We start from the raw sequence: 20,386 nt of genomic DNA, 5'->3' as shown, positions 1-20,386 counted from the left end.
TTTTGTATACAACATTTGGAAAAAAAGGGGAAAGATATTTGAAGTTACTTGTCTGTACTAAAGCTTTCAAAAGTCACTGCAGCTATTTAGGACAAAAAAGTGCACATAATCAACCACAAAAACTAGAGTCTTTAGTACATTAAAATCAAAGTCATCTTCTTCAGTAATCACCTGCTCAAAGGAAGGGCATGTGAATTCCTGTGTTAAAATTCCTGTCTTAAATGGTAATTTGGAAACCTAAATTTTAAGCTTTTAGCAGTTAATTACATAACTAGCCAGGACTTTTACAATTCATCAGTGAGTTCAGACATTAATATATAGTTTTGGATATAAAGTTTTGGGGACTTCTAAAAGGCATTTAAGATAAGAACAGATAAGGAAGATGTTCCTACTTTACAGGCTTTGAAAGAATTTTTGTTTATGAAAAAATATTTAAGGAAATGATACATTTTTAAATTCTCATCAACTGCATGAAAATATTCATGCCTTATCTACAATATCTCCTTAGCTTAAAAATTATGAAAAAAAAAACAAGTTGGATTGCCAAAAATGCAACAATGTTAGTGTTCTCTCTAGCCTTTCCTCTGTTATCATGGACAGTTATTTCTCATTTCATGTAATGTTACAATTTAATTCTTAACTTTCTATTAAAATGCAGAACAACATATTTATGACAACTCTTATTACCAGGCAACATATCCATTATCATATGCACACGACAGACCGTACTCTAAACAACTAAAAGCAAGTCCATCTTGGCTTTAACAGATTTTATTTATTGGAACTTGCAGGAAAAAAACAGTCTTTGGAATTTTGTGCCCCGAGATTCCTTTCCAGAGGCATACAGTTGTATAACAATACTGGCCTCAAAAGATAATATATTTTACATGTATGTTTAATAAGGTTAGCTGGATTTTATTTAATACCTAAATTGCATTTTTAAAGCTCATATAAATAGAAATGTAAGAACACTGAAACCAAAGTATTCAGCTTTAAGTTTCGCAAAAATACATGGCTAGATCTTTTTTGACATTTTCTAAGACATATCACATCTTCAGTACCTTGCCTGCAATATGCCAAAGGTTTTCTTTCATAATAAAATCGAAATCCACATATATACTACATAAAGGGGAAGGGAAAAGAAGAAAAGCTTTTTGCATTTGCCTGTAGCTACTGCAAAGTTCATTCTTCTGTTTAAAGCAGTCTTGCATTTCTTTCAGATTTGCTCTTTTAAGTTTTCTGAAAAATAAGTCCTGAACTTATTCAATAATCAAGAGAAAACAACTGGCTTGTTTTTCTTGCAGAAAATATCCGATGTCTAATCACATTAGAAAAAAAAAAAAAAAAGAAGGCAAGGAAAGTAAGAAACCTTACAGTACTAAACATATTCCATAATCCGAGCTGTAACGGAGAGTTTATTTATAGGAAATATTTTGCCCGTAAAACAATTGAATTTTACAGATTGTTAGTATAACATGTCACAAAGGGCATGTCAGATGTGGCTTAATTTTCAAAAAGTATTTCAACTCCATTCTTTTATTTCCTTTTAAATCATTTAAATTTATTCTATGGGTGAGTGACACTTTTGGAAAATTAGAAGTCAGTCATTTCACATAGTTATCTTCCTAACTGCATGAACCAGAAATGAAAGGAGCTAAACAGTTAATGACTAGATTCGATACTGTGTTTGTATAAACGTTTCCATAATTTCAACATCAAAATTTGAGCTCTTTTGTAATTTCAGACATCAAAACTTCACAGGATACCGGTGCATAGTATTTTGAGAAACCAAAGCACTGTGCATCCACAAAAACAGAAAAGATAAAGTAATTCATCCAGTGAAACGCCAGAATTTAGAAGCTGTTCCTTTCAGTACTGACCAATTGACTACTTTTATTCTGGGCAAAAGTACCTCTAAAAGCCAGATTACAACATTCAAAAAATACCACCCGTTAATTTGATCAAAACTGCAAAGCAGGGGCTATAATGTGTAATTAGCTACATAATCCACTGTGACTAAACTAACTTTATCCCAGTCCATTCAAACATGGATAATCTGAAGAATTCCATCTGTATTACATGTTACGGTTAATACAATACCAATAGCTTCCTTGATACACTACTTCAAGTACTTTGTTACTTAACTAAGTAGGCATTCAAATCATCCAGGATCTTATACTTTAACATACTACTTAAACACAGACTTGGTAAAGAAATTATAAAACAGGTATGAATTGCTTCACAATCCAGGGTTTTACCATCTTCTCTTTAACTACACATGCAACAGTGGCTTTCCTAGGATTTTTCCTATGATTTTTTTTTCTATTTAGGTTTCCATTTTTATGGCATAGTCCCAACATCGCACACTATCCTACACCAGAATCTCTGCAGGATGGTGGAGAAACACAGCCAAAGTTTCCATAGCAGAGGACTGTGCAAGAAGGCAAACTTTGAGTGCAACTATACAAAAAAAAAAAAAAAAGTTTCAATTTTTTAACATTTGAGCAACTACCATTGTTAACGGAATCAAAATAGTTAGACATGGAGGTATACCAAGAAAAACAAACCATGTATGAGCAACAAATAGAAAGTCAAGAAGTTGGTAACACAGTTAATCAACCTTCCTCTTTGTCAGCATAACCATGAAAATCCTGAATCCTGCTTCTACAAATATAAGAATAGAATATAATCTCCAATTGCATCAAAATCTCCCTCAGTAATTAGATAGGCAACAGTAACCAACCACTAGACTCACACAAAGTCAATGGAGAACAGAAATGCCACGCACACTGAGTAAAACATACAAAAAAAAAAAAAAAAGTAGTCTCTCAGTCATAACTCTCCACAGCAGTACAAATACATCTTCAAAACTAAACATTGCTGAGTACTAGGAATTATAACCTCCATAACGGCACTTCTTTCTCAGCACATTTAATTTACTTCACATCCCAGTCCCTGGTAGCTGCTTTGTGCTTCACAGGGGACAATTACTTGTTACTTGAAGCATAGAAAGAAATAATCTAGGAATCACTCTCCTTGTTAACATCCTCTTGTGCTCTTCAGAATTCACTGATCTCTCTCAAGGCCATTCCATGTTTATTTTTCAATTGCCAAAATGCCATCATCACCAATGTCAAAAAAAAAAAAAAAGATTAAAAAAAAACAACCAATTGAGGTGGTACCAATGCCACATGATCTTTCTGGCAAGTGACAGCCACTCTTTTGTAGCAAAGCAATGATAGCACCTAAAGAAGGAAGTAAGCTGACTGTGTGTGCTTTGTACAGCAGATAAACACTCCTTTAGAGGCACGAATGCTAAGTCTTTTTTGTGTAAAAAGTGGCATAGAACATCAGATCAGAACAAAACCGTGTCACGACATTCAAAGGTATAAAGCCTCTTTATGTTTCAAGTCATCTTAAAAGCAAGTAGGATTCCCCTTTTCTTGTTCCTCCTCAAAACCTGTTGTATAATCTCACTTTTAATAATCAGAAACCTCTAGTTTCCACTTTAAGCATTTGTGGGGCAAAAATTTTGTCAAAATTATTCAAAGGTTTTATCCTCATCAGAAACACTCCAGAAAACATGTAATTACAACTAATAACAATAATAATAATAATTCAGGTAAAGATCAAAATGTATGCAGGAAAGGCTTCCATCTGTCAGCCCCATTATTCTCTAAGTGAAGAAAGTCAGTACAAGACACTTACCATCATTTTTTCAAACAGTGCTATGATTTCTCTTTCTGACAGGGGTTTTGGAACAAAATCCTCCACATCAGTAGTTGTGGATGACCAATCTGTAGAGTGGGACTGCTTCATATGTGGCAGAGCAGGTCTTTCCTTTTTGCTTCCTGGAATTCTTATACTGGCAAACCTATCCAACTGAAAACAGAAAGGTTATAATATATTACATAATGTTCCCATTCCAGGTAGTCCTAATGGGTATTCTTGGAATCTTAACATTCTTATTTTTCTGTTCTAACTTACCTGTTATTTAACTGTCTTATTTTAAAGGGGTTTCCTAAGGATACCTATAATACTCAGTTGTCTTAGCACTTCAGTTAATAGAAAAGAATATGGAGAAACCATGCAGAACATGAGAATTTTATGGAAAAAGTTTTGAGGAAAATGATATCTACAAAACCAGCACAAGATTTATGAAGAGTTCTTCATAACCATTACACATAGAACAGGAAAAAGTAGGCTTATTTACCAAAGCATGGTTTTAAAATACTTTTCCTTAGTCTGAAATGGCAGTACTTCTGACATTGCAATAGAATATAGAGATACGCAATGAAATTACTTTTGATTAAAAGACAAGTTTATATGAGTATGGCACTGTTCTCTTTCTTCTTTATTTGAACTACATCATCCTAAACTTTGTACTTTTCTGCGTTATAATTATTTAAAAATTAGTTGAGGAGAAGAACAAAAACTCTCCTTTGTTAAAGCTAAGTAGGATACACTCATAGTCTGATAAATAATCCTTAGCCTTTATCACCAACATGAGACAATCACTCTGACTTCACTTCGTTTTTTGTTTTTTTCCTGGTTTGGTATTTAACTACGTTTCAGTAAAAACTAACTGGAATTTTAAAACATTTTCAGTGCTAGAGACTGTACATTTTAATATATACAGGCAGAGCCCAACAGAACACAAAAGCAGCTGACACTCAGTTAAATGTGCTAAATCTTAATCATCTTTGTAACAGACTTTTGAACAGATGTGAACAGCAATATTAGGCTTGTCAACACAAAAGAAAGCTACAGTAGCATTTGATGCATAAAATTTCGGACAAGATTTTAACCATATTGATAGCCTTACATCTTACAATGCTATGCAAAAAATATTCTAAGGCTTCAATACATCTTGAAGATGAGTATCTTGATATACTATTTAATAAGAACATCAAAGTAACCACACTAAATGACAAGTAAAGTCTGTGGAGTTAAGATCAGAGAGAACAAACAAAATTAGAGGCAAAAATTGCGTACAAGTGTACCACTCCAGTCAACACAGAGCAGGACTTGACTATGCATGAAGAGAGGTTTAGAGGAAAAAAAAAAAAAAATTAATTCTTCCTGTTCAAAACTGAAAGGGAACGTTTTTGGAACATAGAAATAGATTGCAAGCCACTCATACAGATGGTTGTAGAACATGCAAAAGCACAAAATAAATATAGCATAAACATAAAAGAACTCAGCATGGAAGATAAGGCCCTTCAGTGTCACATCAAACCAGCAGGCAGCGTGGAAAGCACACTCTAAAGGAATAATTACACAGGCAAGACTCAGGAAGAAAGAGAATGCAACAAAAGCAAAAGGGAGAGGAACATCATTGGGAGCAAAGTATAGAGTCGTCAGTGACAAAAGCCATCTTACATCTTGGTCAGACAGCAATTTCCCTTCCTGTCTTTAAAAAAAAAAAAAAAGAGAAGTCTACAGCAAACAAAGGGGGAAGAAGCTAGATTGCAAACTGCAATGACTGGATCGGAATCTTAAAAACACACCATATGATAAGGGATCTGACACAGCCCACACAGCTTCACCCAGGGCAAACTGTGCCTGACCAGTCTGGTGGCCTGGTACTCCAATGGAATGACTGCATCACTCAACAAGGGAAGACCAACCTAAGTCATCTGCCGGGACTTCTGTAAAGCCACAATCCCACATGGCACCCTTATCTCCAAATTGGAGAGAGATGGATTTGAAGAGTGGACTATCAGGTGCATAAGGAAATGGCTGTATGTCTTCAGCCAGAGAGTGATGACTGATGACTCTATGTCGAGGTAGAGGTTAGTGACAAGAGGGGTCCCTCAGGGGTCTGTCTCAGGACTGGTGCTGTTTACTGTCTGTATCAATGACGTAGACAGTGGGATCGAGTGCACCCTCAGCTAGTCTGCAGATCACACCAAGCTGGGCGGTGCAGTCAATACAACAGAAGGAAGGGAAACCATCCAAAGGGACCTGGACAACCTAGATAGGTGGGCCCACCTGAACTTTATGAGGTTCAACAAGTTCAAGTGCCAGGTCCTATACCTGGGTCAAGGCAATCCCAGACAGGGGTACAGGCTGGGAGAAGAACACATTGAGAGCAGCCCTGCAGAGAAGGACTTGAGGGTTCTAGTAGAAAAAAAAGCTCAACATGAGCCAGCAGTGTGTGCCTGCAGCCCAGTAGGCCAACTGCATCCTGGGCTGCATCAACAGCGGTGGTCAGCAGGTCAAGGGAGGGGACTGTCCCCCTCTGCTCTGCCCTGGTGAGGCCCCACCTGGAGCAGGAATCCAGGATGCCATGAAAAGCAGTACACCTGCTCCTAAAAACGTGTTAGCCAACAGCTTCTCCCTGTGCCCATTTGATCTCTTGTGTACAGCCTAAGAAACAAACCATTATATTTGAAGATTCTTAGTACACAGATTTGAAACAGAGGTACAGGAAAGACACTGGCTGAAATAACAGATTTCAGCACATGATTCAGTGGGCAGAGAATTTGTAATTTAGATGTGCCCTACGCTATCCTGAAAAATCTCAGCCGTTTTTTTAGGGAATTTTTTCCTCCAAATGTCCCATTTTTCTTCCCAGCCCCTTCCTTACAGCTTTCATTCCCCAAGTGTTCCCTCTTCCTTCTCCTGCTCCACAAAGAGGAGCAGGAAGAGTTCTTAAGACAAAAGGAAGCTGGTCAGACAGAACCACCTTAGCCTGTGATATGAAATACCCCCACACAGTCCCAGAGCTACTCTTACTCCAGAAGAAGAGAATACAGGGACAAAGCCCAAAACATCCTTGAAAAGGGACATTTTACTTCCTTTTGCTTGTTGACACGTTTAGTTTATGCTTTGCTTTTAACCTTCTTTAGCATGCTAGGCTGTATGATAGGTATTTTGCAACACAACAGATTAGGTCATAATATGCATATTCCCCATAATTACCCAATTCTATACCATTTGTCTTTAAGAAGGGAAGTGTGCTCTCAGAATATGTTTGATAATGCAGAACAAGCAAGAGAAAATCAGATTCTAGGATTACAAGCACATTACACATCAAATTATTTTAAATAATTTAAAATGATACATTCTAAAACTATGAATTCCATAGATTAAAAAAAAAAAAGGAAATTCACAACAAGACCTGAACAGTACAGTGTGGCTATTCTACATAGATTTCTCTTTTGAATTCCGCATTAATGGTGTTTCAGAAAACTTAATACCTCTCAATACTCCAATACAAGTGAATAATTTCATGGTCCACCAAAAGCACTTTACAGAAATTTCATTGCTTGGTCGTAATGAAATTTACCACTGATGCTGCTGGCGATCCAAGTGCATAGAGGAAATGGCAAAAATACAGTTCAATAATCTTCTGCGTTACATCAAAAACACTTTTAGCCAGGCTAACCGATGGGGAATATCTAAAGACAGCTTTGTATCACAGTGTCCCTACAGTTTAAGGAAGGTCTGACCTTCTGTCTGTAAATTAAAGATGTCTGCCCTGCACTTACCAATAAAAACATACAGATCCATACTGAAACAACGTGTTTAGACCAATAATTTTCTGAGGATAAACTTTTCCCTTAGAGTCTTTGTAGAGTCACTATTAAAATTAACCAAGAATAAATAGTGTTTCATATGTTCTTGATACAAAACATATCCATAGTAAAGTCTCTTTGAAATTCTACAAACAGATCAATCTTGATGCACTGACTGAACTCAGGAGGCTATCCAGAGTTCAAATGCAATAAGGAATGAGGGCTTCTGAGCACTCAGAGGAGAAAGATAGAATTTGGCTAGAATTTAGCAGTTTTTTGTTTGTTTGTTTTTTGGGGGGGAGGTTGCTTGGTTTTCTTTATTTTAAGATGGAACAGAAGAGCAGAAACAGATAAGATAGTTCATTTTTTGTTTATGACAGCGTAGAAGCTATCAACAAGAATATATACATAATTCACACAGTTCTCATTACTAAGACTAGATCTCCCAACATGAGAGGAATGAGGAGTCTTTTCTCATAACCTTGAATTTAAAGCAGTGGTTTGTTTGTGTATACTTTAGTTTTTATGTCTGCATGGCTACTACTGCCAAAGATTGGAACTTCAATAATTAGCCATGCACTTCAGTCTGCCCGTCTGCATTCTCTGCAAGACAAAAGTGACAAGGCAACTGAAACAAACAAAAACTTCCTGTCAGAACTGAGATACAATGAAAAGTAAACCAGTCAACACACAAACGTTGCAGCTTTTAAGCAGCCTTTTACGTTCATCAGCCTGATGAGTTCTGAGGTAGTCTTTGAAAAAACTCTTTATGGGGCCTTACACTCTAAGGGATTTTAAAACTACCTTATAAGATAGTAGTCTTGTAGCACTCCTTCCACTACTTTGGTCCACAGAAAACCTCTCTGAAAACTACATCTTCAGTAATACCCTCTGTACAAGCTCTATCAGAGTAGGCGACTCTAAGCAGTGTGAGACACCATTACTGTGTGCAGAATACAGCGTTGACGCCACCTACAGACAGCACCTACGTGGTAAAAGTTCTCTCGGTCATCTTTGACAACAGAAGGTATGTGAGTGAATGAAGCCCTCATGACTTCAAATATAAAAAAATCATGCACGTGAGCCTAAAAAGATGGGAGTTGCACTTTTTTATTACTAGAAGTAATGTAAAGGTGACCATTTATTTCAAAGGTGGTATCATGGGAGCAACATTCAATTCATTCATGGACTTAAATTCTAATGAACATTTTTTGAACGCAGTCATATTAAAGAAATTGCTTAAAAGGGAGCATCTGGCAGGACATATCCAAAGTTTCTTCAATGTCCCATCACCTGTATGAAGGACAAGAAGAAAAGAGGCATGCAGCACCCATCCCCTGAGTCAGCACGATGAGCTCCCCAGAGCACCTTTTTAGACTGAGTTGCGGTATGGGACACAATATGAGATGCAATGGAAAAGTATTTGGAGGTTGCGCAAGACACATCTTGGGATGTTGCATGGGGAGCCAAAGGCAGGGAACACGATGGATCTCAGAGATTTGGAGAGGAACAAGAATAGGCAATGAAGTTACAAGGCATTTGGCTGGGCCAAATGTAAAGAGTATGTGAAGAGTTTGCTGTTTGGTATGATTGTCCATGCACACCCTGCACCCAACCAGTGCAGTTTGCCTTCTTATTAAATTATATTTTTAGCTCTTCTCCTGAGCCAATTCCAATTCTTTTCCTGACTCTCTACTTCATGTGTACAAATGTCTATGGAAATTTATGTATCAGCAACATGAGTGGGACCATGGGTCTGAGGGCTCATGTGCCAACAACTGGAGAAATCTGAGCATCCTTAAGTACCAGCAACTGGAGTGAGCATCCTTAAGTACCAGCAAGTGAGGGTGTGGGATTAGTAACCAACAGCCTCCACGTGAGGGGGTCTGTGCCAGCACTCAGCCTGAGGCTGCAGCTGCAGGGGCTTGTGCGAGCAGGTAGAGTGGGTGGGTGAGCCCTGCTGCTGAAGGGATCCTACACTGTGCATGCATTTCCCCTGCACACAACTGTGATCAGAGAGGGGAACAGAATGAGACTGCTGGTGCTGGTTGTGTGAGCACTGAGCATGGCTGGCTGTGCTGATCAGTGTGGCCAGGCATATGCACGTACATTACCACACCCTGTGTTTGTGTGTATGCCTGCCTAGCCCCACTACTGGTCGGACCTGGGGATGGGGAGCTGCAGCCTTGCCTTTGCTGAGTTACCACATTCATTTACACCCCAACATTTTCCTTCCCTACGACGAAGCAAAATTTATTCTGCCCAACATGGCTCACACACATATAGCCAACTTGCTTGCAAGGTCAAATATTCTTAGCGCAAGAACAGTATTTTTGCTACTTAAAATATTAATAGGGCTTAAAGCCCACACACTTGCTATCAAGCATTACACAATGTTCTCTTTCACTGTTTGAAACAATGAGTATTTTAGACATTCTCAAAGCCTATAAAAAGCCATGACACACAATGCTAAGGAAAAAGATAAAATGGCAAGTCCAGATAAGCAGCATTCACCCCCTCAGAGTTGATTTCAGACTGAATGCAAATTAGGTATCACAACTTGAATCGCTGATAATGAGAATAATAGCTGCAAAAGCCAAAATGAAGCAGCCATCACAGTATGAATGGCATCCAAACTTTTATTAGTTTTCTATTTCATAGTTTCTCTGTAGAATAATAGAGAGCCTATGAAATAATAAACTGATCTTATGCACATACCGTTATAATTTTGATCTTCAGCTCCACAAGATCCATAAAATGTCCCAGGTCAAACCTTCTGGTTCATCCCACTTTCTGATCAGGTCCCTAGGAAGTACATGTATTTGTGCTCTCACGTTGATCTTAGTGAAAACTTCTTATACCATTCTCCATAAAACAATACTGTCTATTGAACTTGCACACTTGGTAATGCAGAAATCAGTGGATTAGTTATCACTAGATTAATTGCTGGCTCAATATCACACCAAGACCCATGCTGGAGCTCTAACAGAGCTGCAGGCAGGAATTAAAGGTATTATTAAAGGTATTATTCCACCTGCCATCCTGCCTCGCTCATCTTTATCTCCCCCTTTTAATTAACATAAATCTTTATTGTTATAAGATTATTATTTTTAATTAAAAATCCAACAGATGCATGTATAACCATACTCTGGTTACAAAATGAGCTCCTTAGTTCTGTCAGTGCTCCACTCCAGCCTTGATTCAATGCCTTTCTCAGGAAGATAAAGCTACTCAGAAGAGAATGGGACATCCATGGAAAAACCTGATGGCATCAGCTGCTACTGAGGGAATGTGACTTGCTAAGAATTTTCATGGGATCTTTGAGGCTAACAACTGAAGGTGAAATTTTACACAGAACAGACACGCAGGATGACACGTCACCCAATAAAGCCAGATTAATTCTTACGGACACAGATGGTCTACTTAAAAGCACGGTTTTATTTGCTTTATATTGTTGAATTTGAACTAAATGTAAAAAACAAATGCCACAATATATTCTCAAGCACATTCTACTGTAATTAAATTATTACAGCTCTCAAAACCCATGGTGCTTGTATTCAGTTTCAAATTAGCTGAGCAATTTAGGTTGAAGTTGATTAACCATTTGCAGATGACAACTCCTAGATAAAAGTTATTTTCTGAGAAATGCTACTAATAGCTTTGCTTTGTGAATGTTCCGGGAGCCATCAAATCAAGCAGAATCAACTGGCATGGCTGGTCTTATTTACAGCCACAGAGAAAGAGTGTACGGAACAACTCAAATGATTTAGCAGCAGAGGTTACCTACATCAAGGACAGAACATTACATCAACTGGGTATTGGCTTTCTTCTCCATGTCTTAGACAAGCTCAAGGAAGTGAAATAAAAAAACTGAACAGTTCTCAGCTCCTCATATGAGTAGGTTCTCAGTGTCTTAATAGAATTATAACCAAGCTTAATGAAGTGAAATATGATGTTTTGGGGAACTGTTTTCTGACATGCCTTTAGAGCACCTATATCGAACTTGGAAATGCAGTGGTCCAATTTCCATAAGCACAGGAGTACTAGAAACACTCATTCACAGATCCTTGATACATGGAGTACTTAAGATTTACTGTCTAAAGAAGTTGGAATTGTTCCACCAAAACTGTCGGTTATGAATTTATGAATTTCTTCCAAAGTTCATAGTTGCTACAGCATGACGATTCATGTCCTCAGATACAATTGCCACAGATCTATGAGAACAGTACGTATATCTGTACTGTACCATATCTGTAAAATAAATGAATAACCTTGACATTGATATTGTTTCCTCAGTACAAGCCTGCAACTTCCTCTAAATTGACATTGGATGAGAAGGTGGAAGAGAGAGAGGAAAAAAATAAAAGCCAACTGTAGACACGATGGTCCTTCCAGCAGAAAGAAGTTCCCACCCCTATGATGCTGTGCTCAGTGAAGGACTTCGGAAACAGCCAATTTGCTACGCTCTCCTCCCAGACTGAAATCCTCAGAGCCAAACAGGCAATGGAAGAATGAGCGCGACTCCAGAGAAAATGAATAAATACCAGAAACTATTTGTAGAACAAGTTCTGTAAAAGTCTGACTAAACCCTGTCAGATATAATTTGGACTATGAATATTGGTATCAATGCAACTAATAACAACTGGTTATTGTACAAAGATTAGATCCATAAAGTGAGACTAAAAATTTTTGACTTTATATACAAAGTGTATTTCTTATTACCCGTACTTGGAGCAAAAGCTCGAGTGCAATATCTTGTAGGTCTCCACAATTAAAAGTTACCATGCACACTGTCCACGTATCTCACCAGGAAGAGTTCATCTAAAAAATGGTGCTGAACATGCTTAAAGTGGTGCACTTAATCCATTATCTCGTAACTGGTTGAGTGACCTGATTTTTTTAAAATACACTAGGAACATGAGCTCTTTCTTTATATACTCTGTTTAAGCTATTTACTGTAGTGACAGGACCCCAGCATCTGGGGAGGTGGGAGGATAGAGAAAATAAAGAAGCAGCTGTACCAAATTAGCAGGTACCAGATGGAAATAGGTTTATGCAGGTTGCGAGAGTCTTGGTTATGACAGACAATTCCATACAAGCTAGGTAAGCAGTAGCATAGTTACAGTGGTTTTGGCACAGAAGATATACTTCACACTATACTGAAAAAGAAGCAAAGAACTAGTTCCTTCTTCTACCATAGTCAGATTCCTTGACTTTTCCTTTCTTACCTTTCTTTTCTTTTCCTGATCTTACCAGGTTAGATATGACATGCATGGGTCTGGACCTAAGCTAACATGCCAATGCAACAGCTGCATCCTACTATGTAGATTTGAGGTTTCTGGCATTAGTTCTGTCATCTCTGCATTTTGGTTTAGCACCAGGAACAGTGATGCCTGGACCACATAAAGCGCACAAGACAAGTAATGCAAAATCCTCTCAACTTAAGGATGAATCCAACAGATTTGACAACCTTTAAACAAGAGGTAGAATCACTCTTCTATCTTCATATTCTGTTTGTCCAGCTATACCAAGCAGATCAATCTGCATCAACTTTACAAGATAGAAACTGTAAAATATCATCCTCTGTTTCCATCCAAAATCACTGTGCAAAGCTCTGGAATGTTTCTGGAGAAGAAAATTAACCTAAAGGTCCAAGGTTCAAGTGCTAAAAGAGATGACTGTCATGGATCCTGGTGTTTTCTTCTTTGTCAGAAGAGCAGACTTTCCACCCAAGACAAGTTTAGGGAGTATGTATTGCTAGATGTTGCTGCGCTCCAGGAAAGTCTTTATTCTAGAAAAGCAGGAAACCTTGTATCACAGAAAAATCCTGACTTCCTGATGTGTGTTGTTTGTTTACTACTTCTAGTACCTCATTAATAAGGGGCATGATTACAAAAATGTTCAGTTTTAGCCTAAACTGCATTATAATAAGTACCGAACACACTTCCCCTCCCATTCTCACACACAAAAAAAAAGCACACAGACCATCAAGACACTGGCAATGATTAGTAAGCACAACCTATTAGAAAAGATTTGGTATTAAGTATACAAGCACGAAACCTTTATTTCCTGCTTGATGGGATAAAAACCAAGGGCACCGTGTGTAGCTTCTTTCTGCAGGTGCCCCTCACATTCTGCCTTGAAAGTCTGTAGGATGAAAAACTAACACCACCCTCCAATTTTCAAGATCATATCTTTGACTGCCCACGATTTATATCCTCAGTAAACAGAATTTAATTTCTGGAGAATCTGCTTAACTACTACAGCGTAGCTCAATCTTACAGATATCTTGTCAGTCATTTTAGTCAGACAAGTCAACAGCTCAGTCATAGAAGTCTGCTCTAACACCCTAATAGATACACGAAGAATTGCTATAACATTAACAACATACAAAGGAGAGAGAGTTAGACAATACTCCTATGCCTCCATTTGAAATATTTATTAATCTTAGAGACGGGGGAACATACAGCAAAATAAAGGTTGTATCAATTTAGTTCAGTGTGTCTGAAAGTAAAAGGAAACCACTACTTTCCTCTACCAGATAAAATATTTCATGTAAGATCAAAGAAGTTCCTGACAAAGATTCTGAGTCAAAGACATCTTAGCTTCTTTTTCTTTCCTAAAGCTTCAGAAGATTAGAAAAAAATAAAGTATATTCCTTCTTTGACAGTCAAAGATTAACTTCTTAGTATGAGAAATTCCACTGGAAACAGGAGAAGCAGTAGAGCTTAGTAAGAGAAAGACTTACATAAACAGAGACGCACAGAAGAACACCTTTCATTAGATGACTCCTTATTCTCAATACATTCTTCTCCCAGAGATGATTTTACCCTTCTTGGAAAGCACATCATTTAACTCATGGTAGAATATTACAAGTTATGGAGTTTATGCCTGTACAGTCACACCTTAACTGTTTAGAACATAATTCATCATTAATCTCGTTTCTCTATATACCACAAATTATAAAGCCTTTCTTTCTAAACAGCAGCTGCTAAAAAAAAAAAAAAAAGTCTACACAACTCTATGTGATAAGCAATTTTAGTATGCACTTATTTTTTGTCTACATATAAGCAGATTTCTTTTTAACAAGTCTTTTTTTAAAAAAACTGTGTATTAACGGTATTTTGAGCCGTACAAACCATTTACTGGAGTGTGCAGCACTTGAGTTAGGAAACAGGCTTGTTTCTACTGTGGTCTTTCAAGTAGATACTTGGTCAAATACCTACTTGCAGCTCTTCTGTGCAATAAGTTTCCTGCCTTCATAGTGTCTGAACAACAAAGCTAGAAGGAACAAACATTAGTCAACTGTGTTCTAAAAACAAGGTGTTTTAGGTCTCATTGTTTTAAGGATTCAGCGTTATAAGTAGGCAATTCATTGGCACCATCTCAGGAATAATCCAGTACAATCCAAGTACAGAAAAGCAGCCTGCATTAAGGATACTAAAATATTGCTAACTTATCTGAAATAAAATTAAAAATTTGGACAGCCCATCAACAATAACTGGACCACTGGTTCCTAAACTAAGGAACAGCACTGTTTCCTGGTGTGTGTTGTATGTTGTCCAGTGTAAAGCTCTCTATACTTAGCTCTCAGCTATGTACAGAAGTATTTCAGCAGGAACACTATATAGCAAAAAATAGATACCAAAGTCATAACAACTGTCTATCCTTAAATGCCTACAGAACATCATTTCTTAGGTGAATTCAAAGACAATCCACTTTCAGAAAAGCTATTCTTATCAATCAAAGAATAGTACAGGCAACGAATCAAGTGCATTTTAATTACAAGGGAAAAAAACTCTGCTTGACAATAACCTCTTCTGCTGTTCAAGACAAAGTTTGAGAAACACTGTTAGCACAACAGCAAACATATCTAACATTGTTTGAAGTAAGCATTGAGTTTCACAAGCAATTGTTAGTTAAACATGGTATTTTAAGCCAGACATGCAGTCTAAGTAACTTTAATATTAAACATGCAATCATAGATCTCTTCATTATGCCACAAAAAAATGACACAATTAGCTGTCAAGCTCATTTAGCCATGCTTAGAACATACTTCTAGGCCATCCATAGATTTTTCACTACTCAAACAGAATATGTTACAGATAATTAACAGTTTAGTGAGACTTCACTAATTAACTAAATTAACTTCCCAATTAAGACAGTTTCTTGTAGCAAAAAAAGTTGTTTATATTGCATTAGCAATAAGGTTTTTAGCTTAACAAAGCCAAAGCAAAACATAAGTTGTCTTACCACATCATCAGTCAGTGTCTTGATATTTAAATGCTGTAAATCAAACAGGAAACCAGTCATGTTACAATTGTGTAGTCAAAAAAAAAAAAAAAGCAAGTGTCAGTTACTGTTATTCAAAAGAAGATGCAAGTTCAGTGCTGAACTGTAATGATTTCCTTCACAAGCTGTACTTTTCTGGCACAGCAAACTGGGGGGAGGGGGGAAAACAGTACAGACAGAAGAAAAAACGCAATCTGATCTTTAAAAAGAATAACGCCATGCAGAAGAATATAAACAAAGTAAAGCTTGAAGCAAGTTGTGTTTTATCATATTTACAGCTAAATATATACATATATACATAACATATATATTAGAAAAAATATACTGCCCATAATTCAGCAAATAGAATTGTCTTCTGGAAAAGGCTGCGCGGAGTCCACCAAGGAATGAGTGAAGAGGTTTTAAGTCCAACAGAAGAACACAGATCAACTCAACAGTACAAAGCTCTGACTGCCAAGCTGCAATAGTGAACCAAGTGAGACTGTTTGCTGCTCTCAAGCAATGCCTGTTGCAAGCCAAACATGAAGTTCTCATGAGTAGAAACTCACACAAGTATTTCTTAATAGCAACATTCAAAAGCTCATGACCAGTTATTGCTATGGGAAACAACAGGTCCTGAACAAACTCTGTTGAGCTGCACTGCACATTGACAAACACAGCAAGCACTAGGACAGAGCTCTTTCATAAAACCCAAGAGGAGCAGCAAAGAATATATGCACTGGCAAGTCAGTGTTGCATGGATCCCATTCATAGCTTTGTAGTACAAGGCTGAGCACAGGCTCAGCAGGGAAGTGGGAAGAGAAGTAAACCACACGCTTGGTGAGATTGATTCTTTCCCTATTCTTAGGCTCCCCTCCCTGCCTAGTGTGCAAAACTTGGCAGCACCTACAGCAATTGTCAAGGGATATATCCAAATTAACCCGATTTAGAAGCTCTTGTGTTGTCATGACCAAATTAACAACACTTAAGTACTTACTGCTTGCAACATCTTTGATGCCTCTTCCTTCAGTACTGAAGAATATTTTGCGCTAAGCCAAATATTGTACTATGATAGCTCAGTATTAGCAAGACACTAAGGAAGAAGTGTATGATAAGTGGCTATGAAGTTAGAAATAAAAGCAAATCAAGTACGAGGAAACGCTCAGTACTCAGTGACACATTGTGAGTTCCACCACCAATAATAAAAACTGGAGCTAGGTCAGTACTGAATACTTATGGCAACCCCAGTCCATGCTACAGACAACAACAGTAAGCAGGAAAACACTTCAGTGTAGCCAGTAGATTGAAAACCAGTACCCCAGATTTCCCACTGCAGGGGTAGATCAGACATTTGCCCCACACACCGCTGTGGAGTGCTGTTCTATGACTCCTCATTTTGCAAAACAGCTACAAGGACAACATAACTGTTAACTTCTGCAATTTAAAGAGCTCCAGACTTCACATTTGGAAAGTTGTTGGTATCTCTGCCTTTCAGGGATCAAAACTGCAAGAGAGCATGGTAACACATGGTCTTACAACAGACCTTTGTAAGAAATAAGTATTTATTCATTTTTCATATGCTCAGCTAAGCCTCAAAGAATACAGATACCATTGTGAAGCTCCTCCAGCATGGTAGGAGGCTGAGTAATCTGCTTCGAATGAAAGTTTGAGACACGTCAGACTGACACAGCATGCCATTGCACAGGCACACACAGCACATCACATTTTAGGAACAGAGGCTGGATATTCTGCAGCACTCAGCAGAAAACGCTGTCAGCATCCACAGGATCAAGGGCACGTGCTTCAGCTTCAGGTTTTGTTCTTTGAAAAAGACCAAGTGAATGGGACAGTTCAAGCCAGTGTTGTACCTTTCAATTACACCGTGAAGTTTAGCAATGGAATTGACTGTTGGAAAGGCTGAAAGTTCCCTATGCTGCACATCAGAACACCTCATGACACAAGTCATCTGGCTAATTACTGGAGGGGAAAAGAGGAAAAAAAAAAAGAAGACTGCTGTGCAACCAATTAAAGACACCATAATGGTATAAGAAATTCAATATACAGATATGAGTCTCCTAAGCCTCTAGCTTACTGACTGCTAACAGAGCAGGAGGCTGAAAATATCTGCATAAGAGCTTATGCAGATAGTGTTATGGGGCCTGGTATGTATTTAACAAGATTTCCTAAGAGAGCAAGAGAAACCCCATAGTAACTACAACCTAATGTTCAAATCCTTCACCATTCTAATATTAAAGTGCTGTAAGACATCTCAAAAGATGTTAGTCAGTGAATATTATGGTAAAATACTTGCAAGTTAGAGAAGGTGGTTAGAACATGACAACTCAGGCAATCTTTTCCTTCTCCCTCACCAAATCCTCCTCTTTTGGCAAAGATGCATAAAGTAAAACCAGTTGCTAGTAGCATTTGAGGATACAGAGATGTGGAAAATAACATGGACTCAACAACAAATATTTTATCAGACTGTGCACTAGGTTGATCTCTTTTAATGTCCTTCCAAGAAAGAAAGAAAGTCTCACACAAATAAAAACACCACACACAGCTTGATACATAAAGAACAGATTAAAGAGTACACAAGAAAAGAAAGAAAATAGGGGAATTTAAACAAGATGTTTTAAACAAGTTTTAGAACTGGATGACTTAAGCCCGGGTGTTGAAACTGTAGATTACCTAGACAAAAGATGTACATATAATCACACACACCCATGGTACCTTTTTAAATTAGAAGGCAAGAGAGAAAGAACTCATCACACACTGCCATTGATTCTATCACCAAAAAGATTCAGTACGAGCTCTTTTTCCCCAAACACAATCCCACAGTAGAAGCACAACTGAAGGTTGTGAGGAAGCCTGTGGACCCAGTCACAGAGACGCAAGTTAGATTATAACAGTGGATGTTATTACTTCAGGAGCTCCTTTGTCACAATATTCCCTCAGTAATTTTGCTACCTCAGTCTGTAAGTGCACTTTAGAAACTGCAGTATAACCCAACAGCATCTCCTACTTTTAATTTCCAATATACTACTTCAGCGTTTATTTAATGGCTTTGTCACACATACACTCTTTCTTTGTTGCTTGGAAAGTAGTTTGAGAAGCAATTAAGGGCAAAATTATCTTAACATGACAGTTTCTACATAGTGATATTCTTTAGACATTGATGAGTTAAACTCAAAATTGGTGCTTACAGGTAAGATTATATAACAAAGTGCTAGAACACAGCACTAAAATTTAATTTCATAACCCACAGTGTTAATTCATGCCAACAAAAATAACAGCATGAGGAATTTACAATTTTACAAAGCAGCAATAAAGTGTTTTAGGTAACATCTGTTCAGCAATCATTTCTTTAAAAGACTAATTTAGATTCAAGGTCTTACACTGCAGCGTAACTGCAGCAATAACTCAGTCACTTCATAATTAAAGATATTGACACAGATCGGTCTTACCTTTCTCCTCTTCGCCAGTCAAACAGAAATGCTTTTGCTTTTCATTACATCTTTCTTTGATTTATAAACACTATTAAATGCAAGTGTTAATTTGTCTATTTTTAACAGATCAGTGCAAACAAGAAAGTTTCTTGACTCATACAAATTTCATAAAGAATTTAATCAAAAACATAACCTGAAAGTCACTGAGGACTGATCAATGATATACTGACATTAATAGAAACACTTCTAACTTCAGCTAGGAACTGAAGTTGAGATTTTGAGGACTAGCACCTACAAGGTGCAGTCCCAGTGAAGTGCAACTAAAAGTCATTTAATCAAGTCATCCAGCACCCACTTCCATGATTTTCTAACATTTAGAAACAAAAAATAAAAATATAATGGAGAGGAAGCGGCAAGCAGTTGCTCAGTGGATTTCCATCAGTTGACACATACACAGAAACAGGTACAACCTCTACCATCCTTCAGTCCATTTCTGCTTTTTACCAAACTCTAACCCTCAACGGTGAACGTAAGAGCTTTCTAAAAGCTAAACTACCACCATATCATAGCCTATCTTTCACCCTTCCAAGAATCCCACTCTTCCAAATCACTGGATCTGCTGAACAAATCCAAGCTTCAAAAATAACCACACTCCCTTCCCCCACCCCCCAGTAAAATAACAAAGATTCAGTTCAAGATTCAAAGATTCAGTAAAATAACAAAGAACTGAGGAGCTACAAGTCACATTCACTTCTAAAAGCTCGTTTATTCGGGAATGCAGTACTTCAAGAATACATTTAATTGGGATTAACAACTATTTAGCCCAAAGCCTCTTCCTCCCTCCTCTAAATGAAGTGGTAAAAATCAAGAGGTTTTCCTCCTGCTAAACAAGAAAATTATTAGGGATAGAAATAAAAAAAAAAGTGCATGTTAACACTGTCTATTTTGTTAACCAGCAATCCAATTTCACCTTAAGGTCTGTCAGGGAATGAAACTCTTTTGCAAACTGGCCTAACTACTGTTGATTCGGTAGCTCTCAAGTGATAGATCAATACGTTGCATTGATTGGAACATACCTACCTGGAATTTATTTTGAAGTCTTTGTCCTAAGAAAAATTAGGCTAATACAATCTGGATGACTTTAGT

At 37.6% G+C, this 20,386-nt stretch overlaps 1 protein-coding gene across 4 annotated transcripts in view; it reads right to left on the bottom strand.

Annotated features, from left to right (window-relative positions):
- Positions 1-20,386, bottom strand: part of DIAPH3 (diaphanous related formin 3) — a 242,005-nt gene that overhangs the window by 218,482 nt on the left and 3,137 nt on the right. For 3 of the 4 annotated variants that reach the window (XM_035321732.1, XM_035321706.1, XM_035321713.1), the window contains exons 2-3: positions 15,777-15,809; positions 3,709-3,882 (exon numbers count right to left, since the gene is read on the bottom strand). In XM_035321732.1, the coding sequence (XP_035177623.1) occupies positions 3,709-3,882; positions 15,777-15,809 (207 nt within the window). The remainder of the gene's footprint in view (positions 1-3,708; positions 3,883-15,776; positions 15,810-20,386) is intronic. The other variant, XM_035321721.1, reaches the window with a different exon arrangement.

This window comes from Oxyura jamaicensis, chromosome 1 (genome assembly GCF_011077185.1).
Source record: "Oxyura jamaicensis isolate SHBP4307 breed ruddy duck chromosome 1, BPBGC_Ojam_1.0, whole genome shotgun sequence".
In the NCBI taxonomy this organism is placed as follows: domain Eukaryota; kingdom Metazoa; phylum Chordata; class Aves; order Anseriformes; family Anatidae; genus Oxyura; species Oxyura jamaicensis.
This window is presented reverse-complemented; position numbering and strand designations above follow the sequence as displayed.